Below are 13,992 nucleotides of genomic sequence, written 5' to 3' on the forward strand. Positions count from 1 at the left end.
ATTATCTCATAAAGTTCTTAGTTAGATATTGGCCAGAACCTCAAGCTACTTTAGAATCACTCTCAAATCCTTCTTCAAATACTGCATGTATGGCTCTGAAAGTATTTAAAAAGAAAGGATTATGTACAACCCAAATTAAGTGAAGCAAATCAGGGAAGAATATATTTCTCCAAATGGCAAATTCTATATAAATTCTACTCCAATCACCATCATCCAGACACAGATGCCCTAAATCAGACAAGCATCTGGAGTTTGTTTATTTGTTCCTCTACCTAACGGTTCATTCAGGACTTTTCATTTGTTTTACATCTGTACTTCAAAAAGGTAAAGAATCAAATCATAGAGCTGAAATTCTCTTCAGAAGGCTTTTCTCTCAGGTGGAGATTCACATGAGTTTCTCTGCAGTTGTCTCTAATTTGGCCAGTTGATCAGAACAAATACTGAACACTACCAGGTTTTCAGGGGGCTAGGATACAGCTCAGCCCTAGAGGACTTGCCTACCATATGCAAGGACCAGGATTCCATCTCCAGCACAGCAAAAAAAAATTTACAAAGTGTATGTGGGAGGGGAGATTTAGCTCTGTCCCAAGTGAGATCTGGGTCTAGGTCACTGAAATCATTCTAGAAATATGCAATGTAAATCAATTCAGTGATTCTCAGAACTTAGTTTACAAAGATCCAGGTTGCCCACAAAAGAGTTGCAAAACTTTCAATGGAAGTCAGTTGTATTTAAACAAAGTAAAAAAGGTCCAAAATTTTAAAAATAATTGTAGGGAAATGATTTAATATCAGTATTAGTTTTAAAGTAGTTGTGTTAAGATGAACTCCAAAATGCCACATGTAAAAACAGTAATGATAGGTTATATTTACTTTACTACAAGTTTTTAAGGATGGTATAAGCATTAACTTGAAAAGCTAATATACCTACCAGAAGCAAGCTTTGTTTATAAAATTATTTTTTAAATGTACCAGACTTGGCAATCACAAAATCTGGAAAATCACTGGTGGGTTTACAAGTAATTTTAATTTCCTTCATTTGTTTTTCTGTATTTTCTTATTTTTCTATATGTATTGCTTAGGTAATAAATCCAAATATGATATTTAAAAATAACAATCCCCTAATGCCACTTCTTCAATATATAATTATCATCTCATATATGTACATATTTTATATGATTGTAAATAAGTGAATATTGTTTGAAATTTTGTATATTTAAAAAAAATTTTTTAGTTGTAGATGGACACAATGCCTTTATTTATTTTTATGTGGTGCTGAGGATGGAACCCAGTGCTCTATCGCTGAGCCACAACCCCAACCCCTGAAATTTTGCATATTTTACCCACAAAATATTATAAGCATTTTCTCTTGTCCCAGCATAATCTTTGTAAGCATTTTTAAAAAATATTTTTTGGTGTAGATGGATACAATACTTTCATTTTTGTGGGAGTGGGGGGTACCATAGATTGAACTCAGGGGCAATCAACAACTAAGCCACATCCTCAGTGCTATTTTTTGTATTTTATTTAGAGACAGGGTCTCACTGAGTTGCTCAGCTCCTCGCTTTTGCTGAGGTTGGCTTTTGATCTTCCTGCCTCAGCCTCCAGAGCCGCTAGGATTACAGACGTGCACCACTGTGCCCAGCTCACAATACCTTTATTTTATTTTTATTTATTTTATGTGGAACTGAAAATGGAACCCAGTGCCTCATACATCTACCTCCTATATAAGCATTTTTAATGGCTAATAATATTCCATCTATAAATACAATTAAACTTGGCCTTTGCTCTTAGATATTTATGTTGCATCTGTTTTTTTCCTCAGAAATACATCTAAAACTTTACCTTTTTTCCATTGAGACCTTAAATTCAATGACTATCCTTTTCTTTACCACTACTACTCCCAGTCAAAATAAATAAAAAAACAGTTTAAACTATGGCAAGAGGCAGGAGTTTTTTTGTTAATAAACTAAAATTAAACTAAAGATTTTTTGTTAATAAACTCAGACAACAGTAAATATGGTTTAGGCTGCTGATAAGGCCCTGGAGATATGAGGGTTAGAAGTGCCAATGCATACACTTTATCACACATTCAAAAGCATCCATAAGAAAAAAATAGCAGTATATATATACATACACAAACCTGGATTTAAGCAGGATAGGCAGAGTTTTTAAATAAATCTGAAGCACTTCCTGCGGCAGACACCGATTCAGGTGGCTGCACATATGAGTTCGAGCAGAAGTAATGTTGAGGTGTTGACAGTGATGTGCTAGTTCAACTCCTCTTTGCAGCACAGGATTAAACAGGTAATTGTACAACTTCCATTGAATAACTATATTGCCTTTCTGAATTAAGTTACAAATGTGATTTGCAATCTGTATATTATGTAATCCGTCATCTTCAAAAACAAATTTCTGATAAGCCTCTAACGCATCCCATTTCCACAGCAAGTCTTCAGATCCACTGCTGGGCAGGATCCCCTGAAATCTGTAGGAAGGACTGGGTACACCTGAGGCAGGTTCAGCAGCACACAAGCTGCCCCGCAGTGTCTCTTCTAACTTGGCCAGCTGGTCAGAATCAACAGTACAAATGTTGCAAGCTGCTTTTTTAATTTTCTGTGGTATCTCTGCACCTCCTAACTGATCCAAAATAAGTTTATTAAGGATATTCAATATATGTTGCTGAAAATTTTTCAGTGCTGGCAATTTAAAAGCATGCAGCAAAGGGATGATTACAGATTTGGGATCCATACAGCAGCATATTCCAACACTATGAATGCCTGATAGAATCTGGACACAGGTGCTGCCCAAAGAAGCCTGCTGCAGCAAGCGCAAGCACTGATGAGCACACACTGCAATACAGCAGCACCGCTCGGGGTAATGAACATCTCCATCTGCAGTCTCTTCAAAGGGGTTTCTGGAAAGCTGGTTTTTAAAAGCTGAAACCAGAAGTCCGGAAAGATCTCGGTGGTGATGCATAAAATGAGAATACTCACAGCGTCTGTGCCTTTTTCTTGTACACATTGAGTGATGAAGTTGCTCTGATTTTACTTTTTTCACAGTACTCATGATTTTCATCACACTATTTATTAGGGCTGTCAGATGTTGTGAGGCCTCTGGAGGAACTCCATCTCTTGAAACTAGCCATTCCATTTGAAGAACTGCTGTTTCAAATAGATTAAATCCTTGGTGCTGAATGAATTCTTGAACCAGATCCATGGCTTGACTGAAGTAGAAGGGATTTGAAGCTGCACTTTGAAGACAACAGATCAGGATCCGTAGAACTCCTTCCAGAAGCTCAGGTAAAAGAAGGGCTCTATGACGAAACTGGGAAAACATAAAGCCCTCCTGGACCTCCTGTAGTGTTTTCTTTTGCCTTGGTGCAAAAGGGTCAGGCTGCTTTTCTAAGCAAGTTCTAATTTTTAAAGCTGCCCTAAGCAATTCGGTTAAATTTTTTCTAAGACTTTCCGGCATGACCTCTGCAGCGCTAATACCTACTGACATGAGATGCAACACTGTTCGAAAGAGCATCCTCTGAACTAAAGCCACAGGTTCTTCGGTCCAACTTACAGAAACCACTTCACTCTCCAGCTTGTCACTTAGATTACAGCAATCCCCAAAGCCTGCTAGGAATTCAGTCAGTGTGGGCACTACACTGGCTGCAAGGGCAGAATTATGATTCAAAGTAATGTCAAATTTACAAACTTTTTCCAATAAGGACAACAGAACATGACATAAATCAAATGGAGAATTATTCATGTTACTGAGAATAGACAAGGCAGCTGGTTCACTTAAAATGTCAGTGCTTGACTCCTGCCTTGGAGTAGTCTCTGTGGAGTTTTTCAAAGCCATGGTGTCAGGAGACCCCTGCTCTTTGGTTACAAAGGAACTTAGTCTAGGTGAGAGGTGGTCTTCAGGAGACTGTGTTACAAAACGCTGCAGCGCGTGGAGCCTTCTGTGCTTACTCACTGCCGTGCTCTTTTCATCTGAGTTGCCCTCCGAGTCAGAAGTGGAGAGCTGTGTTTTTCGAGCATCTCTTATAGAATAGCGATGGGTACTTTTACGCTGTCGTCTGCTTTTTCGAAAAGCATTTACTTTTGTAGAAACCTGACCAGATGGGGCACTTCCTTCTAAACATAATTTTTCCTGAGTAGATCTATGTGAACTTGAGTTCTTTTCTTTGGTCAGGATTATATCAGATGACAATGGCAAATTAAAATCTAATGAAATGAAGAAAGAAGATTTAGAACATCTCAGCATGTGGTTACACTCAATTTGTTCAGGCAATGACTCTCCCATTTACCTACCACCCACTGTAGGAGTCCAGCCTCACATGATTTTGCTATAGGCTGTTTCCCTCAGTTACGCTCTCTCTGAGTTACTTCTTCCCATATTTATCCTTCTTATTCTAAACATGAGGTGGCATTAGTTCAAAGGATATCAACTAATTTGGAAACCAATAATGGAGAATAGAATTAGGATTTGGGGCTGGGGATGTGGCTCAAGCGGTAGCGCGCTCGCCTGGCGTGCATGCGGCCCGGGTTCGATCCTCACCACCACATACCAACAAAGATGTTGTGTCCGCCGAGAACTAATAAATAAACATTAAAAATTCTCTCTCTCTCTCCTCTATCACTCTCTCTTTAAAAAAAAAAGAATTAGGATTTAAAACCATATATTTCATTTTAACTGCAACATAAGAGACTCTATTCGGTAGTTAGTGCTGCTGTTCACATCACTTTACAAACCTCCTTCAGTAGTGTCACAATGAAGATACAGGGATATATTATGTTCTCACAAAAGCAGTAGTTAGTTTACAGCCTTTAAGAACTTTAAATTTTTCCAAAATTAATTCAAAATCATATAGTATATACCAAATGTTCACCAAGACAGAGGTTAAGAGTTCTGAAATAAAAATATTTCTCAAGGGTCTCATTAACTGAACTAAGCACAAGGTATGGACATCAGTGTTTGATCCTAAGTCCCTACTAGCCTAGGGCTTGCCCTGTGGTCAGCACTCAATGGCTATTTCTTGGAGAAATGAATGAATCTTCTTTACTAAAAAGATGATTAAATTGATCTTTCCCTTTGCAATATGTAACAAAATCTACATGAAAAATATAGTTGCAATTTAGAGTGAATAAAAATCTGTAAATTAAAGAACTATGCTTTACTTAGTAGAGGGAAACAAACAAATGAGAGGAAAAATTAAAAGGAGTCTGACCAATTCCACTGAAGCAAAAAATATAGGCAATTAAGAAAATCTCTCTAAAAAGACAATAATCAGATTTCTTATGTGACTAACAATTTTTGAATTCTAAAAATTCAGAGGAAAATAAGAACATAGAGTAAATCAACAATATTACAAGACCTTAGATAACCTCATAAAAGAGCCCCATATGAGAAATTTACTAAAAACACAGGGCATTAAAATATAAAGTACAGGAGGACTTTTTTCTTTTAACCTGATTCTCAAGCATTTCACAATTCACATTTCCCAGAAATGGTCAAGGGGGAATACTGCTAATCCTTCCAGTGAAATATTTAGAGTTTCATGTATTTACATGCATATATAAATATACAAACTTACATATATACATACATATTAAATATATATGCATATATATACACATATGTTTTTTATATATACACAAACTTATTTTTCAAAATCAGAAAATAAAAATGTCTCTTGGCCTTAAGTGTAATAATTCTACACGGTTTTTGAAACAAAATATTATTTCAACTTATCCTTTAGAAACAACGTTAGATAAACTATGGGCTGGGGATGTGGCTCAAGTGGTAACACGCTTGCCTGGCATGTGCGGCGTGCTGGGTTCAATCCTCAGCACCACATAAAATAAAATAAAGATGTTGTGTCCACCAAAAACTAAAAAATAAATAATTCTCACACTCTCTCTCGCTCTGTCTCTCTTCTCTCTCTCTCTCTCTCTTAAAAAAAAAGAAAAGAAAAGAAAGAAACAACTTTAGATAAACTAAAGCAAACATGATAAGTCATTTCTGGAGATCTGGTAACAGCAATCTTTAAGCAAAGAAACTTTAATTTCTTTCTTCACACTTTTCCACTATCCATTTTTCTGATGTGACATATCTAGGTTTACTCTCTCAGATAAGTGCTCTGCTTCTTCATATATTTTCTAATCATCATTACCCTAAGTAATTCCTTAACAAGCATCATGGTTTTTGTATTACTGAAAAAAAATTAAAAATGTGCTTGCTAAAGAATTTTTCATATTAAGTATAAAATAAATCAAAATTAATATATGCAGAATCTGAAGCTGCACCAACCATTCAGGCAGAAACAGCTTTCAGTGGGATTTCCCCCCAGTGGGCTGTGGATGATGCCAGTGACAGGCTGAGGGGACCATACCTGCTGCCTGCTGCTCCTGAACAGGTATCTTCCACACAAGGGGCAGCAGCGACAGAAGCAGAGTCAGGAGTTCTTCTCTGCACGTCAACGCCTGTCAGAAACGAAAGAATCCTTTGTGTTCTAAGGGCATAAGATACTTTCCTTCCTAATACCTATCTTAAAGGGAACCAAAAACACTTTTTATTGAAGAGTTGCATTTGAGAAGCAAGGAATCAAATTAACCTATCGTAAGTCCAATTAAAACTGTGATTCTTTTCCATTTATAATCCTTTCCAATGACAGAAGAATGTGGGAGTATTTGCTGGTATTTAGTACATTCTTGCTGTTATTTCCAAAAATAGCTCTTATTACTACCATGCACCTTGCAAGAATTCCTCACCTACCTATGACAAAACAGATTTCTTAGGTGAAAATGAAAAATTAAGCCCTACTAATTAGCAAAATAATAATACATTACTAGAAATTTTTAAGTCTTCATGCAATTAAATGTAAAACTCAAAAAAAATTAAACAGAAAATTATGCTATTAATAAATGATATATATAAAGAGAAAAGGATTTATTAGTGAAGGTAATCTGATAAATATTTACTGCACACTATATCCACAAGACTTACTGTCTTACTCTTTCTGGAGTAAATGGTCCAAGCTCTGGAGAAGGTCCCCTCATTTGGTCCATAAAATACATACAAACAAGAACAACAGAAGGCATGTAGTATGAGTAAGTCCCCAGATGTGGTACAGGTAATCAGTTTAGGAGTTCAGGAAAAGGAACACACTTTATTAGAGATATTGACATAGGACTGGAACTTGAGAGGGAGACCTGGGCCCCCTGGGCTGCAGGTGGTCAAAGATTTAAAGACCAATCAAGTTAGAAGTTATTTCTTACACCACCTGTTGGGAGGGGGTCAGGGTGATACAATCGGATTTGGTATGGGGAGGCAGTTAATATTAGAGGCACAGACACAATCTCCGAGAGAGATGATGACCATCTGAGGTATTCTGACAACACAAATGGTAAAGGAAATAATATTTGAGAAGGTGTAAGGTAGGCCTAAAATGACTTGCAGTTGACTTAGGCATAAGGGAGGGAGGATAAAAGATCTAAAAAGATTCTTCATAATGGCTGATAATGAATCACCAAGACTGGAAATTTATGAGTGATATTAGGCGGGGTAGAGATGATGGATTCACTTTTTAAACCTGTTGAGTCTGAGATGCCTGTGGAATATCCAAATGCATTTCAGTGGACAAAGGCTATGTATACCTAGAACTTAAGATGGGTGGAAGTCAAGGGTGTATGTGAGTTCCCAGAGAGAGTGTGCAGAAACACAAGAGGATCCTGAGGAGGACTAGCTCTGGAGGTTTTTAAAGTCAGCACCAGAGAGAAACCTACACACAAGCAGCCTGGCAAAAGAGAAGTAGAGCCCAAGGAACCAAAGAAGAGAGCAGTTCATGAAAAGAGAGGAGAGTTAGCAGGGTCAAAAGCTGTTATTTTTGAACTGTGTCAGACAATGGCTGAAGAGCATTTAGCAAAAGCAGGGTCCCAGTGACCTTAACAAATGCAGCTTTAATGGAGTGACTAGGGGGGAAGTCCCATCACACAATCAGTAAACCACTGTTTAGCCCATCATTCCTGTAGAGTCCTCCTCATCTGCTCTTTATCTTCAATAGATGAACCAACAGCATTCTAAGGGAGCTTGCAGAAACCTCAAAGATGTGTGAAGCAGCTCTGTGGAATTCAGCTCCTGCTCCACAACAGCACACTGGCACCTCACCACTGCTGTGTGAGCAGATGCTTCTGCCTGCTCTCCTCTGCACTACATGAGGTCCAAGCACCCTGGCTCCTTCCCACTAGCTAAGGTACTCTGGCCACCTTTGAGGTCCAGCCCTGAAGCATCTACTCTGTGAAGCTTCTCCTTCCCCAGCATCCCAAGATGATGGCTCCTCTCCTCAGAACAGCATGCCTGTTGGCCTCACTTCACCAAGTGGACTAGTTTTCAGAAAACACAAGCCTTTCAAAGGGATGATATTGCAGCAAGAGCAGATTTTTGGTTTTTGTGCCCTCTGCTGGAATTGCACCCTGAGGAGGACCCATAGACCATCGGGCAGCCTAGTACAGTAGTGAGGAAACAACTCTTGTTTTCATACTCAATTGCCATCATTTCTAACCCTATTCATTACCAGAGCAGTGCTCCCTAACTCCACTGGACCTATTACTTTTTTAGAAATTCCCAGGTTTATTTATCTTTTCTGATCCCAAAGAAACCTCATATTTAATTCTGTCCTTTTGGAAGTTATCAAATCTTTTTCTATTATGTGTGGGCACCCTAAAAAACTAGAACTTGCAGTCCTCTATTTCAGATCACCTCTAGTTTTATCTCTCAACATCCACTGGATACACAATAGTCATGGTATCTAGGGGAATGGGGCATACCCTTGGTCCAGCCAAGTGGAATATGCCATACACTGATCTATTCCCTGGTCATCTCTAGGCTATCCAACCTACAGAAATATGACCTTCTAATTTTGGCCAGAGAAGAGACGATGGTACATGAAACATGGCCACCGACTAACTAAAATTCCTCCTGTCAAGTGATGGAGTCTATTTCTCCATCCCTTAAATCAGAGCTGGCCTCATGATTTGCTTTGACCCACAGAAGGCAACCAAAGTGATAAAATGTAGCTTCCTGCACCTTCTCCCTCACTCTCTTGGAATGCTCCTGCCACATGTAAAGAAGCTGAGCCCGCTGAGAGATGAGAACTACAGCAGCCTGGCCACAAGCCCCATCCAACAGCCCTCCGGCATCTGCTGATTGACTGAAAACCCAGAAGTATGCCTAGCTGACCTGTAGGAGCCCAAGTGGCAACTCCAGGGTGAGCCCTGCCTGAGCTGTCAGCTCCGAGTCCCTTGTGGTTCACTGCATGTGCTCTTCTTTCTCCAGCCCTGATGTCCTCAGGCCCCCTCCTGGGAAGCCCATCTCTCAGAAGCACTTGCTGAGGCCTCCTCTGCACTTCTCACCTTTGGTCAACACTCCTCCATCTGCCTGTCTCTTCTAAAGCTAAGTGCTCCTGGAAAAGCCTGCTGCATGTTTTCATCTCCGCTGGCCCACAGTGGGTGCCGAGTGTCAGCTGAGTGAACCAGTGAGCACACTGTGTAGGCACACTCTTCAAAGCCTGCTGTCTTCCTGTCATATGTATTTTCCGTATCACTACAGATAGGCCAATTAGGTAGTACTATAGATAAAAGTGATGATAGTACAAAAACATAAAAAGACTAAAGAATTTTACACAGAAAATAGCTGATAATCAAAGAAACTTTTTAAAATGTCTAAATTAAATTTTATTCATCAATGTATAACATCCGTCAGTGAAACGTCATACTTTAGGGCTGGGGATGTGGCTCAAGTGGTAACGTGCTTGCCTGGCATGCATGCGGCCCAGGTTTGATCCTCAGCACCACATACAAACAAAGATGTTGTGTCCGCTGAAAAACTAAAAAATAAATATTAAAATTCTCTCTCTCTCTCTCTCTCTTTAAAAAAAAGAAACTTCATACTTTACTCAGCAAAAAAATCAACAATTTTATCAAATGTTCATACAGTTTAAATATATAACAATGAAATTTTAAACAGTACTATTTATACCACATAGTTATGAATACTGGTCCAATTTTATATATTAATTTTTAGATCATTGTTATTTTCTATCTACTGTGTAAGAATGCAGCTATATATTTACAGTCAGGGTATAGAAAAAACCAGAAACCATTATTACCAAGTATTACATGGAAACAATTTTTATGTTGGAAGAGATCCCCCATTCCAATCAAAGGTATCTAAAAACACCAAGAACCCACATGACATTCAATGGTGAAATAGTGCATGCTTTCCCTGAAGTCAGACACAAGACTAAGATGTCCATTTTCACCTCTTCCACCTGCCTTTGTTCTAGAAGCCAGCACAAAAGGCATGAAAATAAAATTGGGAAAGAAGTGAAACTATCATTAATCATAGATGAGATTGTTTACATAGAAAACCCTAAGGAAACTACAGAAAATTTTCATGATTTAATAAGTGAATTTAGCAAAGGTCAATATATAAAAAGTAGCTATATTTCTATAAGCAAACAATAGGAAAATTAAAAGTTTAAATGTCATTTATGATAGCGTCAAAAAAGCATAAAATATTTTGAGTAAATTTAACCAAGAAATGTGCAAGATTTCTACATCAAAAACCGTAAAATAGCTGGGGTTGTGGCTCAGCAGAAAGCACTCGCCTAGCACTTGTGAGGCCCTGGGTTCAATCCTCAGTGCCACATAAAAATAAATAAATAAAATAAAGCTATCGTGTCCAACTACAACTAAAAAGTAAACATTAAAAAAAAAACATAAAATATTGCGAAAAAGTTGGAAGACCCAACTAAACAGAGATTTTTGCCATGTCCAAGGACTGGCAAATTCAACATTGTTGTCAATTCCTTCCAAAGTGATTTATGGACTCAACATCACGCCCAAGTGAAATAAGTAAGGGTGTGCATTTTTGTAGAAGTAAAAAGCTAGATAAAATTTTTATGTAATTGTGAAGAACACAGACAGAAAATATTCTTGAAAAACAAGAATAAGGGGCTGGGATTGTGGCTCAGTGGTAGAGTACCCGCCTAGCACTGACGGGACCCGGGTTCGATCCTTAGCACCATGTAAAAATAAAAACATTGTGTTGTGTCCATCTACACCTAATATGTGTGTGTGTGTGTGTGTATACACACACATATTAAAAAAACAAGAATAAAACTGGTGACCTTCACTACATAATTTCTAGACTTCTTTTATAAAAGCTGCAGTAATCAAGATAGTATGGTATTGGGAAACCAGTGAGACAGAAAAGAAAGTCAGGGCGAGATCATCACATATGGTCAATTGGTTTTCAACAAAGGCACCAAAGTTATCCACTGCGGAAAGAGCAGGCCAATAAGAAGAAACGATGCTGGAACAACTGGATAACTGTATGGGGGAAGGAGGAGGAAAGAACCACAACTCCACAACTCACACCACACACAAATATTAACTCAAATTGTATTACAAATCTAAAGGCAAAAGCAATAACCAAAAAGCTTTTAGGGAAAAAAAATAGAAAACTAGAAGAATATCTTGCAACTTTGGGATTGCAAGACAAAGATTTCTTAGGACACACATAACAAAATCAGTATAAAAAAAATCTGCTTTTCTAAAGACACTTAAGAAATGACAAGGTCACAGGGCTGGGGTTGTGGCTCAGTGATAGAGTACTCGCCTAGCACATGCAAGGCCCTGGGTTCAATCCTCAGCACCACATAAAAATAAATAAATAAAAAATAAAGGTATTGTATCCAACTACAACTAAAAAATAAATATTTTTTAAAAAAGAAAAGAAATGACAAGGCCACAAAAAATACTTGGAACCCAACAAAGATTTGTCTCCAGAATACACAAAGAACTATGACTCGATGATAATCAAATAATCAGACCTTAAAAATAGCACAAAGCAGGACTGGGGTTGTGGCTCAATGGCAGAGCACTTACCTAGCACATATGAGGCACTGGGTTTGATCCTCAGCACCACATAAAAATAAAATAAAAATATTGTGTCCACCTAAAACTAAAATATAAATATATTTTTTAAAATGTCACAAAGCTTGGACATTCATAAAAAAAGATAACACAAACAACAGTCTGCGCTTTCCCATGACTTTAGTTTTGCACTTTTGGTTACCCATTGGAAAGCACAGTTTGAAAATATTAATACTTAATTCCAGAAATAAGTAATTTACCAATTATTAATAACATAGTATGTTGTCACAACTGCTCTATTTCATTGTTATTGTTACTAATCTCTTACTGTGTATAATTATAAATTACACCTTACCATAAGTATTTATATAGAGGGAAAAAAGAATGTGGAGAAAGTTTGGTATTACCCATGATTTCTGGTATCTACAGGGGCTCTTAGAATGTGTCACCATGGGTAAGGGATGACACGTTATATATACATGCCCAATAGGTACATAAAAAGTGCTCAATATCATCACTTGTTAGAGAAATGCAAATTAAAACCACAACAAGATTACTAATTTATATTCATTTAAGAATAGCTAATACTAAGAAAACTAGCAATATCAAATATTAGAGAGGCTATAGAACAACTGAAATTCTCATATATTGCTCCTGAGAATAAAAAATGGTCCAACTACTCTGAAAATAGTTTGATAGTTTAAGTTAAGCAAACACCTACTCTTTGACCCAGCAATTGCATGCCTAGATAGTTGCCCATGAGAAATGAAAAATAGCTACATAAAGACTTTTACAAGAATATTCATAGCAGGTATATTCATAATAGCCAAATGCATACAACTCAAATGGTTAAACAACAGGAGAATGGTAAAACAAACTTAGGTACATATGACATTTTAAAATATATTTATTAGTAAAATGCATTCAGAGTAAAGAAATTTTTAGTGATGGCTAAGTGCATGTGTAAAACCAGTAATATTCAATGTGTTTAAAAATGTCATATTGATATTACAGAAACCTTATTATCTTTTAAATCCAAGGTAACTGAAATATTATCTGACCATATTAATTGGTTCCTAAAAGCAGACTGCAGAGTTTCTTTCCTAAAGTAACATTTTTTCTACTAATATGGAATATTTAATAAATCATATTTGTCTTCAGTTAACTGTGAGTTGCTCAGTGCCTTTGCATTTGTTCTCTCATCTACAAAAGGTTAGATGAAGACTGCTTTCTAGCCCCAACTAGCTTTGAAATTCTGTTAATTCTGTAATAAAGAAACAGCAAAACATATGGCCCTACTTCAAGCAAAAATAACAATGTATGAAAAACTAGAGGAATAAACTATAGGACTCAGTAATTAGTGGTTAACACAAAAGATTTCACTGATTTCACTCCCGAATTTGCAAGTTCCCAAAGTATAATCCATATTTAATCTTTCAAAAACATATTTTATCTCTATTGAAAATGTGAATTCATATATTTCTGAACTGTAATCTTGTACACCTACCCATAATCATGGTAATCTCACTGCCATTAGGATAAAAAGCACATATATGAAACCACATTAGAAGAAAGGCCATTTGAAACTTTTAAGATATTCCAGATGTTTTGAAAAGTAGTATCCAAATAAACAATGTGTACATAATTGGGGCCATTTTTTTTTTCTATTGGAGAGACATAAGAGTATTTTATCTCAAAGAGACTCTCAGAAACTATGTAACCCAGAAGTTACCAAGTTGTAATCAACTGTGTTATACTGATGAAAAATGTTACCTGATCAATGAGAGAATTTAGCTTGGTAAGTAATAGAAATCCTCTCCCATGGACAAGGTACTGCCCAAGGGTTGCCATGTGTGTCTCTTCCTCCTCTTCCTCCCTGGCCTCTGCCCTCTGGACCACTGCATTACAAAGCCGGTTGACGTCGGTCAGAAATTCACGTGCCAATGAGTTACTGTCTGTGCTCATGACCAAACTAAAAAATAAACATTACAAAAAAGGTTAGAAAAATGACTACAAATTTACTTTTTAAATTATGTGTTTTGGTTTTTTAAAAAAAATATAT

The 13,992-nt window shown here is 37.1% G+C and overlaps 1 protein-coding gene across 5 annotated transcripts in view; it reads right to left on the reverse strand.

The window, feature by feature from the left end:
* Lyst (lysosomal trafficking regulator) overlaps positions 1-13,992 on the reverse strand; it is a 152,773-nt gene that overhangs the window by 114,306 nt on the left and 24,475 nt on the right. For all 5 annotated transcript variants that reach the window (XR_013426631.1, XM_005320356.5, XM_040278134.2 and 2 more), the window contains 3 exons: positions 13,704-13,902; positions 6,386-6,476; positions 2,141-4,217 (listed from right to left, as the gene is read on the reverse strand). Coding sequence is in view for 4 of the 5 variants with exons in the window: in XM_005320356.5 (XP_005320413.2) it covers positions 2,141-4,217; positions 6,386-6,476; positions 13,704-13,895 (2,360 nt within the window). In the remaining variant the exon portion in view is untranslated. The remainder of the gene's footprint in view (positions 1-2,140; positions 4,218-6,385; positions 6,477-13,703; positions 13,903-13,992) is intronic.

This window comes from Ictidomys tridecemlineatus, chromosome 10 (genome assembly GCF_052094955.1).
Source record: "Ictidomys tridecemlineatus isolate mIctTri1 chromosome 10, mIctTri1.hap1, whole genome shotgun sequence".
NCBI classification, from domain to species: Eukaryota; Metazoa; Chordata; class Mammalia; order Rodentia; family Sciuridae; genus Ictidomys; species Ictidomys tridecemlineatus.